At 47.5% G+C, this 27,851-nt stretch overlaps 1 protein-coding gene across 1 annotated transcript; it reads right to left on the reverse strand.

Moving 5' to 3' along the window:
• On the reverse strand, window positions 1-27,551 carry LOC135919508 (chitinase-3-like protein 1). Its single transcript, XM_065453381.1, has 6 exons — window positions 27,231-27,551; window positions 15,376-15,663; window positions 14,323-14,383; window positions 11,994-12,307; window positions 8,421-8,654; window positions 1-701 (listed from the first exon to the last, which is right to left on the reverse strand). The coding sequence occupies exons 1-6, from the start codon at window positions 27,513-27,515 to the stop codon at window positions 339-341; spliced, it is 1,545 nt and encodes a 514-aa protein (XP_065309453.1). The 5' UTR covers window positions 27,516-27,551; the 3' UTR covers window positions 1-338.
• Between the last annotated feature and the right edge of the window lie 300 nt (window positions 27,552-27,851).

Below are 27,851 nucleotides of genomic sequence, written 5' to 3' on the forward strand. Positions count from 1 at the left end.
ACTAACAAGTAAACGAAACACGTTGGCATTTCTACAAGGCTACCGTACAACATTTTCTCACGGGCACGCTCGCTGTCCCACACATACGCGTAAGAACAATGCGGGAAAGCAACGTCCGCGGGTCTAGAAACACTAAACGCAAGTTGAGTGCGCCGTGGACCACTAAACAAGGCGCGCGCAGCTTTGCGGTCTCACTGGAGTTCAGCGCTCGCCGTCCCAGCCGCCAAATGAGTCTATAATATGCACGGGCGCACAACACCCGTGTTTTCTGAACGCAGCACATCACGTTCGCGCGTGGCACGTGGTGACGAGCAGCGGAGTTTCAGCGCGCCGTCGGTTCACCCGAGGCGGCCCTTGGCGCGCAGGCTGTGGCCGAAGGTGTGGTTCCGCAGCAGGATGTCCCGCGCGCGGGCCAGCAGCGGCCGGCCGAAGGTGCCCCGGAAGTCGTCCATGCAGATGTCCCAAACGGCGATGCCGCCGGTGAAGAGCAGCAGGTGGGCCTTGCTCTGCAGCGACACGTCGTCCTCGAAGCCCACCCACTGGTCGCCGTTGACGACATACGAGCACTGGGCGACCCGGTCGAACTGGCGCGACCAGCTCAGGTCGTGCGCCAGCATCTGCTCCAGTTCGTAGTGGCTCAGCGTGCCCGGCTGGCGGGTGAACAGGCCGGGCTTGCCCGGACCCGCCGATGGGTCGCCCGCCTGGAGGGCAAGCGCAGACAGCGGCAAAGAGCGACGTGTCACCGTTAGGGTGCTCTAGATCGGCGTAACAACGCTGGAAACCATGAAGGTTGAACGTTCGGCTAAGTGGCACTGCATTATCGACATTATCCGGCGCCTTAGGCGCGGACAGTTGCGTGTGTCCGTTCTGTTGTCCGTGTCTAATGCTCTGGGAAGAACGCCAGAACGTACGATGTCCACAGGAGCGTATAAGTAAAGCGCGTCTACGCAGGCATTAACTACGCTTCGTCTCACCAACTGACTGCTTTAGCAGGGCTGACATCTTCAGCCAGTGATCTCTGCTTTATTGGGCGGATTATTGCGTTAATCAGCCCCCTAAAGCGTAATAGACTGACGCCACCTGAAGTAAGCTACCTTGTCCCGGAAGTCGACTGCACGGGAGCACGTTATCGTTTATTGCGACAGCATTTATATAGGCACTCTTGGCGCATTTCTGCTGTCGCCATCGCCGTCGGGGCGTCACCGTGATGTTTCTTATCAAGTCCAATGGCGATAACACCATCGCCGCGCGTTGTATGCTGTATGTGCTAGTCTAACGCACGTGAGGGGACCCGACGATCGCGGCTCAATGTGGCGCGCACAAAGAAAGCGGAAAAGCGGAGAGCAAACGCGCCGTGTTTTGTGGCGCGAAACGCCGCGAGGGGATGGTACAGAGACAGGGGGAAGAGCGCTGTGCTCCGTCAGCAACTGCGCATTTCGCGATCGACCGCAAGGGGAACTCACGATCGCGGATCAGCGAGGGAGGGAGCGGGGGCGGCTTCGACTCCACTACCAAGTGTGTACTGCGCACGGCCGTGCGCGGTCACGCGCGCCGTATCTTGAGTGGGATATGTTGAGGGCTCATATGAACATTTATGCGCGTTGTGTCCTCGCCGCTCTTGCGCTGAAGCGATAGACCACAGGGAGGTCACTTCGCTCGCTGCTGCTGCCGTGCTAGTTTACAGCAGCGTTTCGACAGCGATTGTCCACGCTCATCGAGTGTGATCATGTTCGCTTGTGCACGCTGACACCATGCTTGTTAATTCAGTGAGCAAGCGAATGTTTTCAAGTTTATACGGCTCATAAGACTACTGTCGTTGCTTCGTATAGCTGCCTACTAATCTGCTATCGCAATCGATGTTTCGCTTTTCGGGAGAAACTGCGACTTATTTATCTTTCTCTGATTTACCTACCGGTTGTCCCGTAACCTACCCAAGCAGGGAGGAGAGGTCTTTTGAATAGACATCGAGAACCTCTATTGCCATGACGGCAGCGTCACTAACTTGAGTGGCGCGCACTGAAAACACTGGCGGTTGTGAAAACGATTTATGTAAGAAAAGAATATCGCATACTGGTTCATATTATTGCGATACCACCGAAGGATGCGGAACAGATGAGCCACCGCGAGGAAGAGTGTGAAGTCTCTGAGCTCGTGGCGGGAACGATTGTCTGCTTGCGGTCGGAGTGCAGTGTAAATACAGTGTAAAATGTCCTCCTTCGTCTACGGCTTTCCACGCTTTACAATATTATCGTAAAAGCCCTTACCAGACATGAAGAGACCACGAGACCCTCTAAAAACGCGGAAAGCAAGGAAGAGAAAATGCTGTGGCCGCAATATTATCCGACCAAGCACGCTAGTAGGTGAGGCACACGCCCTACTTCCGGGACAAGCCTCCGCACGACAACGCACTTACGCAGTTTAACCTGCACCCGGCTCGGCGAGCGATAAAGTGGCATTCTGCATAACATAATTCAGACCAGTGCCTTCGGCTTCTATTAAACTCTCCCTCCCTATCTCTCTTTATCCGTCCGTCCGTCCATCCGTCCGTCCGTCCGTCCGTCCGTCCGTCCGTCGGTCAATCAATCAATCAATCAATCAATCAATCAATCAATCAATCAATCAATCAATCCGTCCGTCCGTCCGTCCGTCCGTCCGTCCGTCCATCCATCCATCCATCCATCCATCCATCCATCCATCCATCCATCCATCCATCCATCCATCCATCCATCCATCCGTACAGTGCCATGAAAGTTCGTGTCAGCCATTAAGTAACGAGAACAGGCTGCCTGTTGTAAAGGAATAAGTAGGACTCTACCACTGTTCACTATTAAGCTTTCCGTGAAAGTACTATTCAGTCAGCGTTGCGTGGAGGGCGATCGCAAGCAGACAACGGAGAAGCGCACCAGAGCTTGTCCTCCTTGCTTCTTGGCATCGGCTATCTATAGCTTTCGCTTCACTGCGCGAAGATGATGAGGGGCAGAATAGGTACAGGGTCATCTTTGCTGTACACTTTTCTTTTTTTTTTTGGGTGGGGGGGCATGCATTCTATGACAACTGTTCGCCCACGCAGACACGCAAAATGTATATAAGCATTATCCTGCAGTGACATGTTTTCATTGTCAAGCCAATACTTAATATTGTACTTTGCGTTGCTATTCCTTGTTCATTCGCAATAGCAATTCCTTTACGAAAAATGTGGCACGTCGTTTTGCTGGGCTTGATTTTATCTCGCAAGCATAATCCAATAATAGAACTGAAATGTTGCGCAAACGGAGTATACAGGTCCCATCAAGCCCTTCATAGCTTTTTGTCATGAAGGTCAGAGGCTCTGTACTTGCCATTTTCTGCTTAAACCAAATTTCGGTTTATTTTACTTCTTCAAGCCATGCACAAGGTACAGTAATCCTGCAACGCTTGTAGGATTCTTGCTGTGTAAGACATCTGTGTAGCCCTTTTTCTCGACGCAACGCGGAGCGACTTAAGAATAACCGATTACGGCTACTGAGGCAACCCACCAGCTTTACGCGTCTGGCTAAGAATAAGCGGACAGGAAAGAAGAGAGAAGAGAACCACGATCATTGTGAGCCTTGACGTCACAAGAATGACTAGGCGTATCATGGAACTGTCCCAAGCGTGACCTGACTTCAAAACTCTGTTGGTCAGACAGACTTGTAGTCCTCTGGACGTCGTGCCTTGCAGCAGTTGTCACTTTTTTCTTTTTTCCTTCTTTAGCCGAAGCAGTAGTATCGTTGACACGCTTCGGTGCACCTTTTGAACTATAAGGATTAGTTGCTATAGAAACGACACGCCCATTCTTTTCCATCTGAGTTGCGTCCCTTGTGGAAGGCGAGGGAAAAACGGAGGTAACCTGATAAATGCTCATGTTGCTTTGTTGTTTGTTTTTTCTTTGGTTTTTTAATGCTCTATGCCATTATCGCCAAACCAAGTTTAGGACGCGCAAGGACCAGATCAAGATGTAGAAAAAGCGCTCAACCAACCCCGAGTTCTAGAGTTGTCACAACTATGGCACAATTATCCTTCTTTGCTTTTCTTTTACTTTTTACCAGCCGTGGTTGCTTGGGGGCTGTGTTGTTTGACTGCTAAGCACGAGGTCGCGGGATCGAATCTCAGCCACGGCAGCCGCATTTCGATGGGGGCAAAAGGCAAAAACACCCGTGTACTTAGATTTAGGCGCCAGTTAAAGCACCCCAGGTGGTCGAAATTTCCGGTGTCCCCCACTACGGCGTGCCTTATAATCAGAAAGTGGTTTCGGCACTTAAAACCCCAAAATTTACGTTTTTTTTTTTTTTGTAGTAGTGCATGCTCTACAATTGTTTTTTCAGTGGCACAAAACTTCATTAGACTAAAAGGGCTCATGGGCGTATCTTCTTGCAATAGCATAAACTAATGCGACGCCATAAAAGCCTAGAGTTCTAGAACACATACGTGTTTGTAGCCATTGTCCTTCAGAAGAAGTACGGACCACATTTGATCACGTACTTAAACATGCTACCATATCTATCGAACTGTACATGCTTAATAGCTAACTTGAGAAAAAAAAACTGATTCCACAGAATGAATGACAGCTGATAATGCAAGGTAGAGGTTCTGTTTAAACCGGGTGCATGCAGCTCGCGCTTGTGGTTCCGTACAATAACTTTTTTTTTTCTTGGCATAGTTCGAGAAATCTATTTCACTGCAAGCTGAGACTATTTTGTACAAAACTATTTGTATAATTAAATTTCTCAGCATTCATTAAATTTCCATTTGTTATCGGCAACCCCTACGTTTAAACACTCCGAACAACGCATGAGAAGTAATCAGAGTGGCCGCACGTAAATAAGTTAGAAGTAATATAGCAAGCGATGTTGGACATCGGTCATCCCAAACATGGCTTCATTTTGCAGCCGGGTAACTATAAAAAATGAAAGTGTCATGAGAATGAGGCAAATGGCAACTATTTCAAAACATAACAATGAAAAGAATTGGTTGCAAACATCCTCTTGCAGGACGTTTAAGATACAATAACCTATTTTATTTATTTATTTTCTCTTTCCCGTAACACGCTACTTACATGACGTTCGATGTCGAACATGGTTTGCACCGTCCAGTAATCGGCACGTGAAACTTATCCTACAATGGCCTATAACAAGGAACTGGTAATGAGAAGCTGTTTTCTGATATTTTTGTTTATATTTCGCTGCGGGACATTGGCTCCGGCACCAGGTTTTCATTTCCTGCCGTGCACCGGTACTCTGTGAACTTCGTAATTTGGCCCCGGAAGAAACGATTAGTCTAGCCGGCACTGCTAACAAATTTGTTCCCTCGATCTTCCTGTGTCCCAACGCGTGTGGGAAAGCCAGAAAAGCAAGCAGCAAGGACCAGGCTTTTGCGAAACGAGCTTCCGTTACGAAATGGAAGAACTGAGGTCGATGGAGCCTAGATTAACGCTATCGGGTTAGGCATATACACCTTGTTTTGTCTTGAATTTGCTCACCTGCGCGCGGAATATTATGCGACTACTATTGCTAGCGGTCACGTGCTCACGCACAAGGCCGACCCCCGCTGTCTCATCAAGCAAGTACGCGCATATACCGACGTCTCACGTGCCCATTTAACATTCATCGAGGCAAGCAATTATTGTATGTATTGGTTAGTTCGTTCATCATTGGTTCGCTGACTGGTTCATTCATTCATTCATTCATTCATTCATTCATTCATTCATTCATTCATTCATTCATTCATTCATTTCAAGAATTCAAACCAACGCAGTTATTATACGACACGCGGCAACACCGAGCTCTGTAATAATAGGGAGATTTAGAACAGGGACATCAAGCCCAAGTCTAATCCAACCAGCGAATGCCTTGCTTTCCTAGGGCACCCGGGTGCCGACGCATATTTAGTATATGGTTCCCGGCTTGCGTTAGCGTCGAAAGCTTTCAGCGCCCTAAATGCTGCGAAAGCGAATAGCAGAAATACTCTTGAAGGAAGAAAAACATGAGATATCGCAATACGTAGAGTTGTTTGCGCGTTTCAAACTATAGCTGAAAGGTAAAATTGCCAATGAGGCTGAAGCGAGATCGATGCAAAGCAGCTGGCGTCATCAGCCAGAATAAACCAGATAAGTGTACAATTTAGGCCGAGGAGCTCTCGCATCGATAAACTTTCTCGAGAAGAGCGGTGATTTAGCGTTCAATACCTGACCTTTACATCATACGAGAAGAAGCGATAGCCTGTGTAATCATTTGCTTCTTATGGTTATTGCGTGGTACTCGAGAATCATGTCTGATTCGGTGCTACGACGAAGCCGTCGCTCCGATGGGTGCCGCCATGTTTGTTTACGCAAAACTTAACTTCAGCAACGTATTATTTAAATCTTAGTGTTAATCGGTAGTGCGAACACAAACCCAAGGAAGCGGTTTGCGTTCAGAGCATACGCAGTGGAAAACTAATTTCATACGGACACTCTAGACTTGGGCGCTTTTGGTCTAAAACTGCCTAACTTTGATGCACCTGGGAGTTCATAGAAGAGCACATAAATATCGGTGCAAGAGCGCTTTTGTATCCAGCTCCCATAGAAATGCTGCCTACGATGCCGGAGATTGACTCCGCAACGTCCTACTCAGTAGATTGCCGCGTAGCCGTCAAGTTATCTGCAGAGACCGTCAAAGTCAAATGTCACCGAACATAGGCGCAGAAGCAGGCTCAACTTCGTTGAACAACCATTAACTATATTTCGTTCCCTCGACGGAGGTACAAACAATATATTTGAAACGCAGTGTCCTCGTGACTTTACGACACGCTCTTTTGCGTTCATTATGTATAAGAAAATCTTTATTATAGATGCTTAAAAATACACCTTCGTTATACTCCGCTTTAGCTTTAAAAAATACATTTTAAGTGGCACTTTCACGTTCTGTTTGCTGTTTTTCTGACGAGGGTCGTATTTCATTAGCTGTACGGGACGCGAGCCGTGCTTGTGCTGCCACCTCGCGTGTTTTTGTCCAGCCTGTCAAGAATCGTCGAAGAACAGCTCGCGTGACACCATCTCGTTTCGAAGATGTCGTCGACGAAATGCCCGTGGATTTATACCGCCGTTGGTTTTAATGGCCCTCCTAAGTGCACCCGTGGGCAGGAGTAGGGTCAGACTTCATTTTAAAGTTTCAAAAGAAGGTATTACCGATTCCCCTATGGTAAATATTTAACTACGTATGCCGTAAGTTTAGCCCATTTATTCGTAACTCCCACTCATTTTCGTCAAGTCGCTCTCTTCTATCTAGCTTCGCGACCACGCTGGCGAGGTGAATTGTCACTTTTTTTATGTTATTGTGTGATAGCCAAAATGGCCCCTCCTGCATGGACCACGTGGTGGCCGGCAGAATTGGTAAACAAGATAAACATTAATACTATGAGCTTGAAAGCGTTTCGCATTCCAATACCATCAGGTGGTGCTGCCTGTCAATACAAGCCCAACGTGCATGGAGTCTCATGCCCTCGTCGCAGGCTAATGATGCATGCACCACAGGACATTTTTTCAATGCCCGACTAAAGAAAACTCAGAGCTCGGTTCTCAGTTTTATATGCTGTCATAATTAGGTCGCTTAGCTCATCACCACCAAAACACCTTTGCACGATTGGCTTAACTCCTACTGACTTGTCACCGCAACGGGCCAAAGCGTTTCTGTATTCTGCACCAGAATTCATTGATTTTACTGTGGGGACCCATTCCTTCCTACAAGGACGAGATCATATACCGAAGTTAAGAAGTGATGGTAAACACAATGAATAATCCATCCGCACTACGCTGATTGCGCGAAAAGAAATTGGTAAACAGCTACAATCAATATTACGTCGTCATTACAACGATAAATTTGATTGAAACCCACCTTTGGAAACTTCTCGGTAATATACATTGTCGATTCAGTTATTTATTGAATGAATAATTTGATTATTAATTGATTATTTCATTGATTTATGGCTGATTAGTGGAGTGCTGTGTTCCAAAGCAATCAATCAATCAATTGATTGATTGATTGATTGATTGATTGATTGATTGATTGATTGATTGATTGATTGACTGATTGATTGATTGATTGATTGATTGATTGATTGATTGATTGATTGATTGATTGATTGATTGATTGATTCCCTAAACAACACTTAGGTTATACTAGACGCATCAGGAAGGGGAGTAAGGGAGGCGGAGATGGAAAGGCTCCGGACCCACACTGACCACCTTTGGTGCCGGCACTTAGACCTGTACTTAAATCTAAGTGCTTAAATCTACGTGAACGGTTTAGGCATACCGACCACACGTTGACGCAGAAGCTGGTAATTAGACACACAACCTTATGCTAGCCGAAACAGGCCACAGCCGCGAAGCCAGTGGGTCAGGCTCACAAGTGCTTTCCGCGCACCTTGTTGGCGGCGACGTTCTTGAGCGTGAAGGAGGCCCCGGCGAGGGTGACGCCGAAGACGACCTTGTCCATCTGGGTGAGCTCGAGCGACATGTCGCCCAGCACGTGCGACAGGCCCGTCTGTCCCCGGCGCTTGGCCTGCGTCTTGACGCGCAGCGGGCTGTAGAAGCTCGTCACGGGGAACGTCGCCGGCTCCATGGTGCGGTGGGTCTCCACGAACATCACGTCCACCAGCTAGGAGTCGCGTCACAAGAAGGCACGTGTGATAGTTGCGGCATCGAGACGAAACTTCCTTGCAGGTTAGATTAAAATCAGGCCTTTGCGTAAGCGAGACGTCCCAGTCTAAGCCACGATAGGCGTACGAGTCAGAAATTCTTTAAATAGCTGGAAATGTGTGAAGGGAGAACATTTTGCTGCACTACGTGCGGGAAAGAATTATTTTGAATATTTCGAGATATATCATGCAGTGAAAACCGTTCAGAACAAGTGAGCCGCGAGAATTTTAGTCATTTATGTATTCTCTTTTTTTTTAATCCCAGCTTTTCGTCAGTTTCGATAGCATGCACTCATATGGAAGGCCCGAATAATTCCACGACAATCACTCAATACAGATCTGTTCTTTTAAATGTCACAGGATTTATACATATGGGCTGAGAACTTCCTTAAAGGGGATGTACGTGCCCTTCGTGTACATTCTTGAAAGGGCATGAAATCTCGGGCAGTGCTAGAGGTATTTATATTCTGCGGCTGCCGGAAACCAGGGACAATTCAAATTCCGTGCTTAGTCTGCCTGTAAAGCGTGCTTGACCTCAACATTTGTCGTGCTGAGGCAAAGCCACTCATCTGAGTATGCCAATTTGGCGAAACAAATGCACTTGAAATTTCTACTCAGCACATTTCATTGCCTCAGAATGAGCACATCGCTATATAATAGCTTTTATTTCCCTGATAGCCAATTGCACATTTTATTATTATTAAATTGCTAATACTGAGTGGCTGGTAAGCGTTGCCAACGAAAAAACAATAGACACACAATACAAAGCGAGACGTTCAAGACACATTCAACTGCTTGCATCTTTTTTTTCTGTTCAATCCGTGAAAATACTGCTAACGGCGGGCGCAACGAGCATTAACATAAACATTACTCGCAGAGCAAAACTCGAGGGACCACTCAGCGGTGTTCAGCAGGAAATTAAAGTTTTCGTATTCACAACTAAGAAAAAGTGCTTAAAGGGACCCTGAAACGCATTTGACGATTTTCTACAAACGTACCGAGTCGTTAGAGTAGGTCCTTCTGATCATTGACACATCTAAGTGCTCTGCGTAAAGCGTGTAATTTATTATAAGGTTTTAAAAATGCACATCGCTGCCGATCGCAGCGCACTACTCGGCGGAATTTTAAGCCACCCCTACCCATATGACCGAAATCACCCATATGACGTCAGTGGGGCGAGCTATCCGATTGGCTGACCAGGGCGCGTGATCGATAATTTTTCCAACTTTATGGTAAACAAATGATCTTCGTAATAGTTGGAATGTTAGTTGATTTGTTCTTATAAAAAGAAAGTAGCATAAAGAGAATGCACAAGAACAATTTTTCAGTACACTTAAGCACTTCCGGCATACAGCAAGTGTCGTCTGCTTGTGTTACAACCTACTTCATTTTGACGAGAGTTCCGCGGTCAGAGTTGGTCTCAGTCTTTTCGGGAGCACTATGATTCGACTTTGTTGCCTTGTGGACTGCAAACGTAGCGACTGGCAATATGTCAAGCTGCGACATCGTGTCCCTCTGCAAGGCAGCGTACGAGCGAACTAGCTGCTGCGCATCGGACTGCCGCTATACGATCGGCGCCAGGATTTGTGCGTTTGTGGCCGTCACTTTACACCAGAAGATTACTAACGCAATAGCGTTTCGCGAGTCCCGTATTGGGGCAAACATAAGCGCAAGGGGACAGGGTCTGGCCGCTTGACTGTGCCGTAACGGGATGAGCCGAGATGAGCAGAAGGGCAAATGTGAATGGTCTGCACGGTGCAGCCACCTGGTGGCATAGAACTCAACCATACACAGTAGCAGCAACGAAGCGTATTCTTTGCTGCTGGTGCGTATTTTTCGCAGGAGTGTAATCATCAACACGTTGTTTTTGTAAATGTTTAAAATGTTTTACACTTGGTTAGAGCAATATTAGCGCTTTGTTTGGCTGGTTAAGCGCTGCGCCAACAAGTGTCTGGACCGTGCAGACCGATCAGGCCGCTCACGTACGTCACGCCCAAGTTCCTTCATCAGCTTGAGTTTATGCCTCTAGTCATTTGCCGAAATGACCAGCTTGCATGTGGTTAACGGAATACCAGACACGTTCGGCGCTACGACAGAATGCTCGCAACGCACGCTGCTTCGATAGCTCTCGCTTGGGGTCGACAGCCAAGCGGCTAGCAGAGAAGTTTGGCTCGGGCGGGGGCGGGCTCCAAAACAACCGGAAGTGCACGATGTGGCGTCGCATCGTGACGCAGGACCAGTGAAGGCGGAGCTTAGCCCCGCTCGCTCGGCGAACGAGTTGAGGAGGAAAAGCGTGGCTGGGGAGGAGGGTAACTTCTAATCGCTTGTAGCTTCATTAATACGTAACGCTTCACTTAAATTGTGTTGCGAATGTTCTACTTAAGCTGTACCCTACGCGTCTACAAAATTTGTCCGAACCGTTTCAGGGGCCCTTTAAGTGTCCTCAGATTTTTGTTGTTGTTATTATTCGTAGCGTCGTCGTCGTCGCGGTTGTTGTTGTTGTTGTCGTCGTCGTCGTCGTCGTCGTTGTAGTTGTTGCTGTTGTTGTTGTTGTTGCGGACATGTTTATTTAAAAACTCCTAGCAGTAGGTGCCGCAAATAATTCAAATCAGCTGCATTAATTCAAGAGGTGGACATTATGTGCCCGACAATGCTCAGTGGGATGTTACAAATTAGCGTAGTTTAACTTTTTGGTCATCCACTTCACGCAGGATGTCCCGACTCCAGAATTTAAGCCAAGCTATAAGCTAATCATATCAATTCAACGTAAGATCTCTACTTATATTCTGCGTCGAGAAAACCGTCCTCCAAACCTGTATGTATTGATGTTCCAGCACTTGTCACTTATCGGTACTTTTGCAACATTTATCAGCGCTGCGGTGTAAAAATGTAGTACGCGCAGAAACGTACGTCTACCTTAGCATGATAAACAGGGGCAGAAAATGGGGCGAAGATGTCTGTCTCTCTCCTCTAGTTTTAATTGTTACATGTACATCAACGTGCGGACGCACGCTTATTTCCTCAGGTCAGTACGACGACGATGCCCTGGACGTCGAAGCAAACGGACAGCTCCGCTTTTTGCTAAGCTGGCTCTGCTGTGGCTAGCCATTATTCACAGAGGATGCTGAACTGCTGGTCTGAACACCGCAAGTACGGTTCGAATCCCTCGCTTTTTTTCGCGCGCAGTGCCTGCCAACAGGATTGTCAACTGTTGGTACAACCCTGCCAACAGGGTTGTACCAACAGGGTGCCAACAGGGCACAAGCTCTCCTCCTCGCGCACGGCGCGTCCGGACGTACGTTTATGATGTCCTGCACGTCGAATCCCGCGTTGCGCTCCGCCTTGTCGGCGGGCACCACGACGGCGAGGCGCTGGCCGTCGGCCGAGAGGCGCCGGCGCAGCGTGCGCAGGAAGGTGCCCAACGCCTGGCGGTCCTGGTCGCCCATGGGGTTCGGCCAGTGCAGCACCAGGCCGTCGAAGCCGTACTGCAGCAGCCAGCGGGCCGCGTTCTCCGAGAACTCGACGCGGTAGCGTCGCTGAACGGCCAGCTTGCGGAACGCCTCGCCGTCCGAGCGGCGGCCGCCCACCGCGGCCCAGATGACCAAGCTCACGTCTGCGCCGCGTTCGGGGGTACGTGAATGAACGACGATACGCGTCGCAGATACGCAGCGCAGAAGGCTTCTTCGATTTGATCGTCCGGAGCTGCTCACGATTGCCCGAGGCACGGCTTTCAGTGAACGAGCGTTAGCGGGCGCAGCGTCTCGGGCGTAACTTCCTTTACAGTACGCTCCAGAAGGACCCGCTCAGCGTACGCTCCGCACAGCCAGATGTCTCGTAACAATGGAGACGTGCCTTTTCTGTATATTTGCATTTCATGTTCTTTTTTTGATACTTCATCACATAGTCTGACATGAAGGCTTCCTGCCAAGGGAAGGGGAGCGACCCGGAGCGCAGCGCGGATGTGAGGGTGGAGTTTAGCGGTCGCATACTAATGAATAATGGCACGTTGTTGCTGCCAATCCTTTTGTGGTATCATGCCCGTTTGGATGTTGAACTTGAGTTCATATTCATGTTTCGGAAAAGCTTACGAAGAGTGGGCCCTGCTGGAACCTGCTGTAATGTACCTTTCCCGGAAAGCACAAAACGGCATATCGAAGAGACCCAGTAAAACCAACGTGAGGACAAAGCAGCGTGTGTATCCGCCTCTAGATGCCTCGTACGGCCTAAATTATCACATTTACAGCAAAACTGTGAAAGTGGGATTCATGAATGCGAAATTGCGCTGCATAGTTCTAGAGAGACACAGTCGACGAAAACGCGATCGCACGACCGAGAAGATGCATGATTAGTGACGATCGGGCTTCTAGCCTGTGTTCCCTCTTTGAAACTACACAGAGCAGCTTCATATTTATAATCAGTAACCAGGGAACCTACACGCAGAGTGTTTATTGTATACGGGAATTTCACAGGCGATTGTGTGGCGGCAACATATGATGGAGTGGCCGGTATGTTCGGTCAGCATGGAGCGATCCACAAAGTTTTCATTCACTATTCTGCACGAAACCTTCCCGGCAGATTCGCATTATTGGCGTTGCTGACACGCATTACCTATATTTTCGGTCGGTGGCGTGTACAATTAGTTTTCAGCGGGTCTGTAATCCTTCTACACGCAGCAAACACAAGGAAGAGACACGAATATAGAAAGGCCCACGGTGGCAGCGCTATGCACGTGCACCATTGTTTACCGTGTCTCGTACTCGTGCGCGTTGTCGGTAGAAAACCATGCATCACGAACCTGCCCAAGCCTCCACCCTACAGGTCTATAAATCTCAGTGAAGTTGGCGTTCATTATTGGCAGCTAAGTTTAATGAATACTCACTTCGCTAGACACCACAATGTTTCAGCAGTGTGCGAGAGAGTCGTTTAACATTTGTGCATCAGTGGAGCTTTATTTTATTGCTTTTTTTCTTGCGCATCGTATCTAACCTGTTACAATAGATGTTAGACCGAAAAGTATCAAGCATGTCTGCCGTCAAAGAACATGCCACTTCCCACAAAATTGTGACAATTAGAACAAAAAAAAAGCCCGTCACAACATCGCAAAACAATCGTTGGTCGTTTTGGGATGATCTGGCGCTTTCTTTTCATAATTCCAGACACTGCCTGATTATTTCCACCAAATTAAGTTCGGCCTTACCTCCCTTCCACCCCACAGTCTTCGGGCTAATTACTGCACATGCCGACATTTACTCGCACTCGAATCACCTTTCTTGCAGCAAGCAACATGAGAAGATAAAACATGAGAGGTACCTGCTTATAGAGGGGTACCTTGCGCTATCAGCTACTGAATAGTCATGACAGACGGTGCCACAGAAATATACGTGTTGCTGCCCGTGTTGGACCTCAATTTACATTTATTAATTATCTCAAAAGATCAATTTCAAGCTACTATTTGAATCATACAGGTATTTTTAAACTTCCACAGGAAGTTGCAGTGGGTACACAAGGTGAACAGAAGGCAGCCCTAGTATGTCTGAAACATATTATCTCGAAACAGACAAGCACATGTTCAGCTCAACGTGTAAGCCTCAAATGACAACGGGCCAACTTCTATTCATGCTTTGTTACCTTTATCCCGCAGTCTGGTGAACTTTCTGAGGCCTTCTTGTTGGATGTCAAACTTAGGATCCTGCAAATGAAGGTTTACAGGAACAGTAAAGAGCATTGCGACTACATGGAGACATTTGTTTGTTGTATTATATAACATGTGCACGCCTGTCGTATTTTTCCGTCGCATCTGAAATTGGCAAATATCAACTTCTCAAGGTCCATTAGCTCTCGGCAACTACATAATCTTTACTCGCGCAATCAATTGATCTTTAATACACCGCTGTTACATTTGTCTAAAACCTTTTTGCGTACCAGTATACAGGTTCTCATGTTCAGCTTAAGGAGGATTCGATGAGCAAAGCATCTTAAAGAATTTTGCGACAGTTTCTTTCTCTGCATTAATCACCAGCGTGCACCTACAGCAGGGAAATTGGAAGCAGCGCTTTTGTTCACCGCTTTAGCATTTAAACATTTCACACCTTAAAGAAAGGAAAATAAAGAAAACGTAAAGATAAAGGCGGGTAACGTTGGTATATACAGCTATTTTCTGTGAATTAGCGTGGGTGAGTAGAATTCCGAAATACTCGTCCTCATAGCCAGCGTGAAGCTCCAGAACGTTAAAGCCGATCAATCACTCTTGAAATTCTATGTAGCGCCAACAAAGCCGCTTATCTAATACTTGCCCAAATAGTTTCACCGCTTTTCTTCCCATAACTTGCCTTTAGACGCAATCCATCTTGTAATAAATGAATGAGAAAGCACCTAACTACTTGATTGCTGTATATTTCTTTCTTATATCATTATTCTCTTGCTTCGTTTTCTGATGTACTTAATTTGCGGCATTTATTACCAATTGGTCTTAGAATGAATATGTATATGGTACGCGTCTATGCAACGAATCACCTATTATTCGATCTATTTGATTCTCTTTCTTTTTTCATCAAAGTTCGGTTCTTTTTGCCCCATTCTGCTCGTGCTCGTGCCGCTATGCAAAGAGAACAAAGCTTTCGTCAAGTTACTCGAGCAATTAGTTATTGATCTCCTCTCGGGCGTGCGCACGTGGTAACAAACCTTGCTGACGATGTTGGCGGTTGCCGGGTCGACGCCCAGGTAGCAGTAGACGATGTCGTCGCACAGCTCGACGCGTATGCTGTCGACGCCGAAGCGCACGGGCTCGGGCCGACGGTGCGCCGAGTGGTTGAAGAAGCAGTAGAGGCGCTTGCGGCTCGCCTGCATGTCTTCCTCGAGCGGAAGCGCCCACGCGTCCTCTGGCTCCGCGCCGAACGCCGAGCGAACGGCGACCACGGCGCCCGTCACCGTGAACACGGCCGCTGTGATGAACATGATGTTCAGGAACTCCTGCAATAACACGGACGGGAAAAATCGACGCTCTGCTCGTATGTTTCTTGCACTTGGTCCGCGAGTCGTCCACGCTGCGTAGATAAAGACCCTTACTAATCGCCAATAACGCGAGGAACTGCAGTAAATCATTAAATGATCACGCGAACAACTATATTACAGAGCCTTTATCTTTTCCGTATACGTATTACCCTTTCCTGCTGTCGGAGACGTTTACGAGGGCAGCCTGTGGATGGATGGATGGATGGATGGATGGATGGATGGATGGATGGATGGATGGATGGATGGATGGATGGATGGATGGATGGATGGATGGATGGATGGATGGACGGATGGACGGATGGACGGATGGACGGACGGACGGACGGACGGACGGACGGACGGACGGACGGACGGACGGACGGATGAATGTGTCATTCCCATTTTCCAGGTGCTGCAAGTATATCTACCTCGTCCTTCTCACCCTGTTCGGATAACCAGGGTACCGAATCCATGATGATGCTGATGGAGATGATGATTTGCTGGCATTCCCTTTCAGAAGGGCCGGTGACAAATATTCACCTAGCTTGCTTGAATTATTCAGGTATTCTTTTCATGATTTTCATTCTAGCATTTGTGCATTCATCTCCATAATCTTTTTTCTCTTCATGGGACATGATGGTGATGATGATTATTTCCACCCCTTTTCCTACCCCACCCCACCCCCTCCAGAAACGGGGCAATCACAAATGCTCACTTATACTGTTTGACTTATTTAGGTATGCCATACGTGCTTCCCATTCTAGCATTTTTGTATACATTTCTTTAACTTTTTCTTTCTCTTCCTCAGAACATATCTACCATGTACCGCTACCTGTAAGGGATAGAGTATTGTGAATCAATACCCTTCTTTTTACATCGAAGCTGTATATGCCTAGGGTTTCATGCACTTTTGTTCTCCGTGAACAAAGACAATCATGATCAATGGCTCATACCAGTCACGCTCCCGTAGGCAAGAAAGAAATGCGATGGCTCATAAGGGAGAGGCTACAAGCACTCAGCAAATTGAAGCGAATAGTGCTTCATTTCTTTCTAATCACGCATACAACATACAGAACAGCATGTCGAAAGCTATCATCAATGGGTCATACACCCCGTGAGCAATAGATCATAGCCCCGTCAGCAATGGCTCATATATCTGTAAGCAAAGGAAAAAAATGCAATGACTCATAGTCCCGTAAGATCCCGTCCCGTTTTGTCCTTAGGCTACTGACTTTGCGTGAATTAGCTGCGATGACACTACCCCTGTTGTCGTTGTCGATGATTTCAACGTGTATGTGTCGGTACCAAAAGGGAGTGGTTTACGCGTTCCGTGTTGCAGACATCTCCCTAGCGATGCGACACCGATCAGACAACCCAGGGGCGCATGTGCATCGATTTGAGATTATCAAAGAATGTGATTGCAGTTACGAGTGAAGTAATGATCGACCACCGATCAAGACAATCAATGAGTTCGTATCTTTGCTCAAAATTAAGTGTGACCTCCGCGTCGTGTGCTAAACTGCTTCGCTGGTCAACCACCTTCCCAGAGTGGAATGGCTCATGATTATTTCAAGCAATGCTCTAAACGTCTCTCGCGTATAACTACTGCTGAATGGGGTATGCCTCTATCCGCTTTAACTCCAGGCGTTTCTGGAAGGTGTACCTTACGTACGAGTCTCACTGAGTGAAACGCTTCGCATTCTACTAGGATGTGCTGAGTACTCTGCGGAGGTTTGCTGTAGCATACACGCGCCTTACGTTGTTTCGAACATTTCATCCGCTATGTTTTATGTTCTTAGGCAACAACCTTGAGCCTCGAATAGTAAGGTATTCGCCTTTGTATTATGTACGGATTTTTCCTTCTGATGTCTTTCACTTTCTTGTAAATCTGCATGGTAGGTTCTTCTTTCCATTCTTTGCACCCATTCACTCTCTTTGTCAAATCGCTTGGCCTCTTCCTCCATTCTTTGCCCATGCTTTTGAGTTACAGGTACACGTGCACATTAGCCGCCCATTTTCGTTGAATGGCTGGGTTAGCGGAGTTATCTAGTGGCGGAGAGCTCGACCACACAAACACAGAGTTATTATTGCAGTCAGCAAGTGTATTCTACTACGTTGCGGATGCACATTTCGGGCAGTGGTGTAATCGTGAACACGCCTGCTTATAAAACGTTTTTTTTTTTCCGACGGGAACGCCAATGCAAGATGAAAACGTGCATAAGCAATTGTAATTAGACAAAGCGTCACCAGATGTCGCTAACACAACCAGCTCTGTTGCTGCCGTACACCTCTCCGGTAACCCCGCAAACCCGTAACCCCGTAAGTTAAGGAGTTTGCGGGCAAGCTAGAACTCTAAGACAACCGCATGGTTTTCTGTGCGGGTTGTGGGCGATTATTGGAAATTTCGAGTGCGAATCGAATAGTCTCTCCTAATCGACTCGCATTTGATTCGAAAATCTCTACTCGAGATTTTCGTTTGTTTGTTTCTCTCAAATGTATGCGGGGATAACATTTATTAGAGTATCGACGGAAGAGACGTACTGATGCGAATGAGGACGGCTGTGAATGATTATGCGGCAGCAGAGCTGTGGCTGCTGCAAAGATGCGCTGGTTCCTAAGCGAACGCATGGGTCAGAAGATAGCTTCTTCTCGTTAATTCAATAACGATGGCTAACATGATTACAACGAAGGCGTCAAATAAATCAACGGATGAAAGAAGGCGACACGGGACAACCACGTAGGCGCTACATGGTTGTCCTGTGTCGCCTTCCTTCGTCCGTTGTTTTATTCGGCGCCTTCGTTGTAATCACGTATAACCAACTCGCCCACCAGCACTTGCTCAAGGATGGCTAGTTTTGAGGTGGCCAACATAGGAATTTGTTGCCTCCATTATTTTGCCAGCTTCGGGAGGTTTCATCCCATTCAAAAAATGTGCGGTGTTGCAGTAGCTAACATCTCTGCTTCGACGAACACATTAAATGCATCTAAAAACGTGCTGTTCTCTTGTTTCATTACAGCCATTGTTGTTACAATGCTTCAGATGACCGAAAGTAATTGTTCCTCGTTTACAAACACCTCAGTTCTCAGGACGCCGAATTGCGAACGGTATTACTTGCTCGCGTCAGGTAATGTTTACAAGCATCATTTTTTTCAACCAAGCAGACTCCAGAGTCAGAAGGATGTTTATATTACGATTCGTTTAAATCTGAGAAAGCATTCCATATTATATTCTATATAGCCGCAGTTGATTCGATTGGAAAGCTTCACAATTAGAACACCTTTGGCTTCAGATTAACGTTGCAATCGCCTCAGTCGACCTTAATCTACCAGCACCTGTCTCTTACTTCTACCTGTCCTTCGCATCTTGTACGCTTTGCAGTTAAAACAACTAATCATTACCGACTCGCCCAACTTTCAGTTCTGCCACATTGTGATCTCTCGCAAGATTCGTGTGCTGCAAGGCACGGCATGTTTCGTGAATTTCAAGCTTACGATTGTCTTACGAATATTAAGCGAAAACTTGCGGACGAAAGAGATGTCAGCCGGACGTTTTCGCACGGCATACTGGAGGAAACCGAATATAAGGACCTGTCCGCCGTTCAATGCCTGCAATGCGCAGAGGGCAGCCGAAAAATTCGATGCTCTTCGTGGTTAAAGTGCCCTCTCTTTTACGCAGGGTGGTGCTTTTCCCACAGTTGGTGTGCTACCGTGGCATTCGCAGCAGCGTAGGGATCGATCGCATGCCCACGTGGGGACCCGAAAGGATATTAGTGTGAAGGCTCTTCCTGCGACTGAATCTGGCGTGAAATGCGAGCCTGCCTTATGCGTGAAAAATATAGCGGCTGGCAAGAGGAGTGTAATCACAGCTGCCACGCTGCACTTAACAGGATTGTTATCTGATCGTTGAGCCCTCGAGCGAGCTTCGTAGGGTGAGAGTGCAGGTAAATTGTACAAGATTAGTACTATATTACTAACAAACTTTTCTGTGTCCGAAGGCATTCACTAATTACGGAAAATCTGGATAAGCATTGAGAAAAATATAACTCTGGAATAACCAGCCGTGTACTTCAAAGACTGTTTCTCCATTACAGTTGTACAGTAAATGTGTAACTAAAAATTGCTTATTAAGTCCATAACTTCATGCCTCTGTTTCGTGTTTTTATCGTATTGGTACATTGCTGATTTGATGAAGTCTCTTTGTATTCGTGTATATTTATGCTATTGGGTTTCCTTTAATATTCACCATGTCTGCTGCATATTGCTCCTTTAGTTATTCATTCATTCACAAAACTTTAATAGAGTCCTAACGCCCTGTCTTTTCAGACCGAGGCGGGCCGCGTCCACGTCGGCACCGCCAGGCCGAGCCTTATGGCGTCATCGCGGACCCTCTGGACAGCCCGTAGTTGATCTTGATAAGAAGAGCTTGATATCATCTTGTGCCAGTAAAGCCATTTTTCATCGGGGTCGGCGAGAGTCGCGGGACAGCCCGCCAGCATCTATGTGATGTCAATGATGCCATCGCACACGTTACATTCTTTCCTAATTTCTCTTTCGGGGTGAATTTTATTTATGAATTACGAAGTGGGGTACGTCCCGGTTTGCAGTAAACGTAGCGTGACTGCCTGAGCCCTGTTCAATTTTACGTGTGGCAGTGGGGTTGCCTACGCCCCAAGTAGTAATATTTAGTGATGTCGTCGTAAGTTACTAAGTGACCTTTATGCTCCCCGGAATGGTAGTTATATTTATGTGCATTTAATCGACGGCCTCCGTAATCTTTGACTATGCGACCCTTGTCTCTGTATATATGCAAAAATGACATTTTCTTGAAACGTAATAAATTTTGATTGATTGATTGATTGATTGATTGATTGATTGATTGATTGATTGATTGATTGATTGATTGATTGATTGATTGATTGATTGATTGATTGATTGATTGATTGATTGATTGATTGATTGATACCCCGGGAGAGTCGCACTCTTATAGAGATATGGGCTCATTGTTCTGCACGAAGCCTTATTTGTTGTGACCCCCCTATCATCATCTGCTTACTTTTCTGCTACGCTGTCATCGCGTCTTGCTACAACAAAGTCAACAGAGCCATGGGACTACCAAAACCCTCAGGCTCTAATTGCAATTACTGCGTTTTGTGTACAAGAAACGCAAAAGAAAGAACAGGAATACGTCGAGATTTTGCAGTATCTACAGGCGGTCCGCTACGAGTGCGTATCCAGCTATAACAAAATATCTGACGCAGAAAAGCGCGAGCGTTCACGTCGCACATATAGAACCAAATATGAGGAACATCTCCGTGTGAGGTGGTTGCTTAGGGGGGCATCATTTGGGGACACCCCGCGCCGAATTGTCGTTCGTATTCCCCCTTCAATAGGGGTCAATGCCAGGACGTGAAATTTCCCTTGTCGCCTTTTGAAATATTCACGATGGCTGAGTGAATTTTTTCACGCGTAGTACAAACGAACCGCAGTGCGCGCCTGTTGGGGCTACACCTGGTTTAAAACGATTAAGCATAAAAGAATATACTCGATTACTAGCAATCGCTCACGCGAGACACATCGTCACCTTCTCCGGCTGATATGGAACATAGTTTTTGACGAACAAATTAGTGCCTGCGTGCGTGCCACTCTTCTAAGTAATCATACAGCTCTTCAGCACATAAAACATAATACTCGCCCTCGCCGCGTATCGTCTCTCAGTGCCCCAAAATGCAGCAGCCGTATACATATACCATCCAATAACACCGCAATCTCGTGGCATATTTTTTTATCACATTTGCTGACCGATGTTCTTACTTTTCTTACATTGTGTTGCCAGCAACGAGTTGTCCTCATTAAGTTGGTCGGGGATTTTTCCTCGCGTAAATCTTGCTCAGCAGAAGAAAGAAATCGCTTCGTCCTGCACAGTGATCTCATTACGGGAGACCCCTGGTTGGTTGTAGGACTCTTGCCAAATGCGTGCCTTGGCGCGTCTGTCTCATTAGTTGTATGCAGTGTTTCCGAAGCAGCTTCCTTTCGAAACGCGTTCATTCGCGCCATCCGTCGTGTCTTCAGCGCAGAAGTACTAAAGGGTGCAGGCTTTTCCTTCGCTGATTCTGAGTTTCGCTAATGTCGAGAAAACGCGATGGAATCCCGACTCACCGAAACCACTACGCTTGTGAGCCTTGACGGCATTTTCGGTTCCCTCGCAAGTTGTCCCGGGTTCGGCACCCATTGGCGGTGAGAGTTGTCCCTTTGTCAATTTCCTTATTGGTTCTATGTTTGAATTAAAACGACGGATAAGTTCTCGTGTGCATTAATTAGTTTCCTTGTCGCCTTCATGTGGCCGTGACTAGCAAAACTCGAACGCCTAGGTTCCCCTTCTTGTAGCTTAGTTACTGCATATATAGACATTCGCCTTAAGTATAACAGAGTCAGCGGGTAAGTGCGCCGATGGCCGTAAGTCATTCCAGAATAAGTGTGCGCAGGTTTATCCGACGTACAGAACCGGGCTATTTCTGTTTATGTTTTCCGTGAACCGCTGTTCGGCGCTTTGGTAAAACGCCAGCGAAAAAACGAAATCTGTACTGTGTCAATGCGGCGAACTTGTGGAGCTGACGGCGCCGAATGGTACCACAGGACAACGCTAAGCGCGTACGGGGAGCCGAAGACGAATCCGACTAAGATATAAAATCAAGGTTCTTATTTAGCCTACAGAAGTAGACAGGGGTAAGGAGTAAGTACCTAAATAATGAACGTTTGCCGCCGAAAAGACAACGTATACTGCTCTAAATTTCGACCCACAGAGCTGTGCCAGTCGGCACACCTGTGTTCTGCGTGATTGAGTAATAAATGACGACATAAAACCAGCGTCATATAACGTCGGCTCTTAGCTACCTCTGAATCACGCAAACTTCTTAATGAAGTAGCTCGTGATAACCAATGACTTTGTTCAGATTTATATATTCGTGCTATATCCGCTTCTTAGCCAACTGGGTACGTGCCACCGGATACTCCGGCTGATATGGAACATAGTTCTTGACGCACAAATTAGTGCCAGCGAGTGCACCTCTCTTCCAAGTAATCACACAGCTCATCAGCATATGAAACATGTACATATATAATGTCGGCTCATAGGCATCTTTAAAGCACAGGCACCTCTTAATGGAAGGCCGTGTGATATGCCATGGTCTCATTTATTTTCTTATATTGGTATTTTTCGCCTGCCTCGTTCTTGGGCCGTTGCATATGTTCCGCAGGGTATGTATGAGTAACCATACTCTGGGTTGTGCACGAAATACACGGACGAAGGAGGGTACTAGACAACACGAGTCCTTTCCTCGTCCGTCTGTTTCCTGCGCAGCCCAAATCATGAATATGAATAGGTGCCAAGACGCCCAGCTTTCAGTTGTATCGACGTACCAATAGCTCCAGGCATAAGCCCCATTCCTGAATATGTGCGCGCCACTGTTAGAAAAGGGGGATAAAGAAGCCTTAACCGTGTTTGAATGCATGTAGTACTCCCATGTGCGTACACTTCTCATGAGCATTCTTCTCTCGACAAGTGCCACGCAAGCGACAAGTGCTTCGTGACACGGACAGTTAACGCAGGTTACGGTACCCCGTTCGCGTGCCGTCCGCTCATGCTGCTACCTCGCAAACTCGATCAAAGCTCGTGCCATTTAATTAGATACCCCACATTACGTTTGGTGTGCGGGGATTGCGAAGTGCTGCACGAAACTCGTTGGACTTGAGAGCGTCTTTCGTACGCCTAAACTGCACCCACGGCGACGCCACCACCAGGGAGATGTCGCGGGCAGCGTAAAGCCGGCCTCTTTCGCTTCCGCTCGTACGCTAATGGAGTCAGCCTAATTCCGTCCACGCCTGGCGTCCTCTGGCGATAAGCGAGGATCGATATACACGCGCCGGCATCAAGCGCTCTCTCGGCCGAGACGCATTAATTGGAAACGGCAATGGGAGAGATGGCGCGCCCAACACGAAGGGACAGGCCACCACCGCGCTCAAAGCCAGCCGAGCTGACGAAATCGGTTCTCTAGCCTTTGTGCGCAGTAATCAAAGTCCTCAGACTGGCGCGAACGTCTCAGGCGCCACATATATATAGCCCCAAATCACCAGACGAAGGACACGTGGTTCGAAAAAAGAAAAAAAAAAGAAAACCCACAGATTACTTCGACTTGCTTCGCACCATAAGTGGCGATTCGTCCCCGACGCCTCTTTCCTCCTTTCCAAATCGTCCTTCATGTCGGCCAATTCTAGCGCCCCCATTATTTAGTTGCAGAAACTTTTTCTTTGGGTTTTCTTTCGGGCCTTTTTCGCCTTACGCTTAGTTCCTCACGAGGCCTAACTTTAATATTGGCTGACTGTGCAAAGCTCTTCGTATGCTGGTGTTGTAGACACCCACGGGAAGGTTCTGTCACTTGAAAAGCCCCCTCGGCAGTCTTTATGGTACATTAACCCACTCCATAAAGTACGACACGCCGAAGCTTGGTGCTCTTTGAGAGAGACGGCGAAGGCTCCTTTTCGAAACAGCCGCGAAGAAACGGGACTGAGTGGTTGCCTGTGCTATATAAAGGGAAGTATAAACATCGCTCAGGAACCGTACTTTCGCAGAAGACGACTGCTCGGCACTGGCTAAGAGCCCGAGGGGCGTGTCTTTCATAGTGTTTTGGAAAAGTGTCCGGCAGGAGTGAAGTGTAAATGCAAGCAGAAACTCTAGGCGGCGGTTAAGACTGTCAGACGACACGCATAAAGAAAAAGCGCGCTTTTCATCTTTTTTCTCTTTATCTGGTTTGCCACACGGAGTTTTGCCCATGTTTCAATATTTGATTGATCGGCTTTGACTGCGAGCGCCGGTTTGCCTCTCTCAAACCCATAGTCCTTGCGGTCTGGACTACTCATAAATACGACACACTTACAAGTAAACATGGTAGCTAATACCATTTCATTTTGTACTTTTACAGTGCCTGTACAGTGGTACCTCAACGCATGGCAGCGAGCTGTGCACTGCGGCGGCATCACATTTCCAATCCTTTGATATTCCAATTGATGCTAGAGCGTCGACAACTTTTGCAATGTACTGCATACACCTCCTAGTTACGCCGCTGCCACTCCATGTCTAATCTCTCTCTTCCGCAGGGTGTATGCGGAAATGATGTGGACGTGATTCTATTGGCAAATCCAGAGCCCGCTACTTCAGCCGCCAGCACTCTCAAAATAAACAATGATGACTACCACATCCAGGTGCACGGTGGCTCTTTCGCTTGTTGCCGCAGTCACGTTCCTCTTTTGTTGCGTCGATTCGAGGTGTTTTCGTGGACATCGAAAGAGCCCTCGCTGCCGATCACCTTGGCTTGATGGGTCTCAAAGATTTGAGCAACGAAATCGAGGAAATAGTTGCGCTGTGCGTGGAAACGTCCAGCCTGCCCAGCTGGCCGCGTCAGATGTTTTTGAACACAAAGAGCTCTTCAAACAAGCTGCAGGTTACAAAGGGGAAGTGCTTGTGCGTGGCGGGCCTCCCAAAGGTGCAAGCACTTGTTCTTGTGGTTGCTCCACTGTCACAGGGGAATGATACTGCACTGATTTCGATCTTCACGGGCAACTCCCTTCTGCGACTCGTTCTGCAGTATGTCACATATAGCATCTCACTGTATATAGGCAGCAAAGTCTGTCTTCCTTTCAGAAGCCATACACGGATATTCTGCACTGACAGAAAGATGCTGGTCAGTGTGTCTTGATATAAAAACAAATGAGACTTCTGTTTGTGAGTCGGGGCCGCCCCTTTTTTTTACAGTTAGCTGACACGTGTGATAACGTCGTCTGCGTCCGATCACTGGCGCTTGTTCGTGCTCGCAGTACGCAGTGTTCGAGAGCCCGGGCTTGAGAATAAATCAGACACCTGCCGCACGATGAAATTCTCAAATCCGGTGAAACGTGAAACGTGAATGACAACCAATGGGCCCAGGTTGAGGTTCTTCCAACAAGTTTTCAAAATTTAGAGAGGGTTTACGTTTGCAAAGCCAGTGTATTAGTGTACTTACATCACTTGAAAACGAATTGAACCACTTGCACTAGAATGTAACTGTGTGCGCAGTGCCGGAATACAAACTAGCGGTGCTGTGCGCAGTTCGAGTGCTCCAAAGCTGGAACGAGCGCTGTTTGCATTTGCTTCTGAATTTCTTGTTGAGCGACTGAGCCGGCAACACACCGCGTTGAATGAGAATGTAGCATCTTCTGCTTGTGCAGCTAAACTAAAGCATGCTATGAAAACAATTATGCCGCTTCGCTGCATAACATGTGTCATAATCAACGTCAGACCTTCCGAGGCAGTTATCATTTCTGTTAGCTTGCTTGCAGACAAAAGTAGATGAGCGAGAATATGCCTGCTGCTTAAATCATTAGTAACACTAATGCTAAGGCAGAAAATTATAAAGGAACAAAAATCAAATGAAGTTTAAGCGCACATCGCCATAACTTATCAAAGCGCCTGTCTGAACAAAATGCACTCCGCGATTTGAAACACCAGCAAGATATCTAAAATAAAAAGAACGCAATGGTCTACCCGTCGAGAATAAAGAATTTGACCCGAGAGGTGTTTCGATACCAGTGTAGTACCAGATACCTTTTCCCAATGCGGAATTCTCTTATCCAAGTCACTCTCCCATATGCGCGTCATCTCCTGCTTTCTAGAAACAATGGAGTCATACATTACTGTCTTTCCCCCGTGGTGACATGCATTAGGTGAAGAAAGTCTTTCGACATCCTCCTCTTTTTTTATTTTTCATTTTCGGGCTTGGGCGCGGTGGCATCACGACTATTTCAGAACTACGAGGCATTCAGCGTATGCCGTGTTAGGTCATCCTCTCTCGCTTCAAACCTGAACCTGGATCGGCTGTTTCCCGGCGGGGCCACCAGGTAGCGAGCGTTTACGTGGAGTCGCGAACAGACGATTTTCACATTGTTCCCGTGGGCGCCGCCATGTTTTAACACGTGCTGACGCTTCCATTGCTTGTCTTAGCCTGCCTTCGCGACCTCTGCGTCCGCTGCTATTCACAGATGGCGGCGACGCCGAGCAGCTTGTTCGTGAACCAGCGACAAGATGACCGGCCTCTGCGGAACGGGCTACTGCAGCGTTTTCAGGCCAGGAAAGGAGTGCGGGTAAGCTGCCTGTCAATGCTGTCTCGAAGTGAAGGTGTGAAATATTCAACAACAACAAAAAAGAAAACTCAGTGCCCTTCCACTCTGTGAAGAACGATCCCCAGGGAAGCTGTGTATGCGGGCCCCTTAATGACGAACTGCACCTCTGCCGCGGGTCGTCCCGGCATTGCTCTATCTTCGGAATTGGCCCACGTATGGGGAGTTTTTTTTTTTTTTTGGTTACGACACGAAAATTTCCTTGGACGGTAGAGGTGCACAGCTTCGCCGTAAAACGAATATTGCAGTGGGCACAAAATATTTAAAAAGAAGAGTCGCATTATAGACTCGGAAAGAAAGCTTCGCTTTGCAGAAAACCTATTATCGTGCGCTGTGCGTACCTTCCTGAGGAGTACAGACGAGGGCTGCCAGACGCGGACATTTTTCTCGATAAGGCGTTCGGTGGTTCGGCTCCGCACGGGTCTCTGCCGGGCTCGACTGGCGGACATCTCCACGGAGCAGTCGTGAAAGTTGTGCACCAGAGTCGGCGGCTGGCGTGGATCCGGTCGCGGGCCCCGCTGCTGCGGCGGCTGTGGACTCGGCGGCCGCCCCTGGCGGTCGGGCGACTCTGGCGACGTCGCGCCCGTGGCGTTGGCCTCGTAGCGGGTCAACGACGACTGGGACATGATATGGCGACGGGCCGAACCAACCTCGAGGTTTCCTTTTCTTCTTCCTCTCGGCGTTCGCTCGCCACGTGCGCGCGCCACGCCGTGATGATGATGATGATGATGATAATTAAACGTGGCACGTACCCATAATAGGGATATGGGCCAAGAATTGGGTTTGTAGGAGGCGCCCAAAATATAACAACAGCAGGAGTAAAGTGAAGAGGCAGAAGAAGTTTGTTACTATAAAGGAACGGAACGATCGTGCTGATTTAGTTGTCGGATCAGTTGAATGGACCATTACTTTTAAAAGGGAGAAAGGCGATGTACACAGATTTTCTTTTCTTTCTTGATTTT

This window comes from Dermacentor albipictus, chromosome 2 (assembly GCF_038994185.2).
Source record: "Dermacentor albipictus isolate Rhodes 1998 colony chromosome 2, USDA_Dalb.pri_finalv2, whole genome shotgun sequence".
NCBI lineage: Eukaryota > Metazoa > Arthropoda > Arachnida > Ixodida > Ixodidae > Dermacentor > Dermacentor albipictus.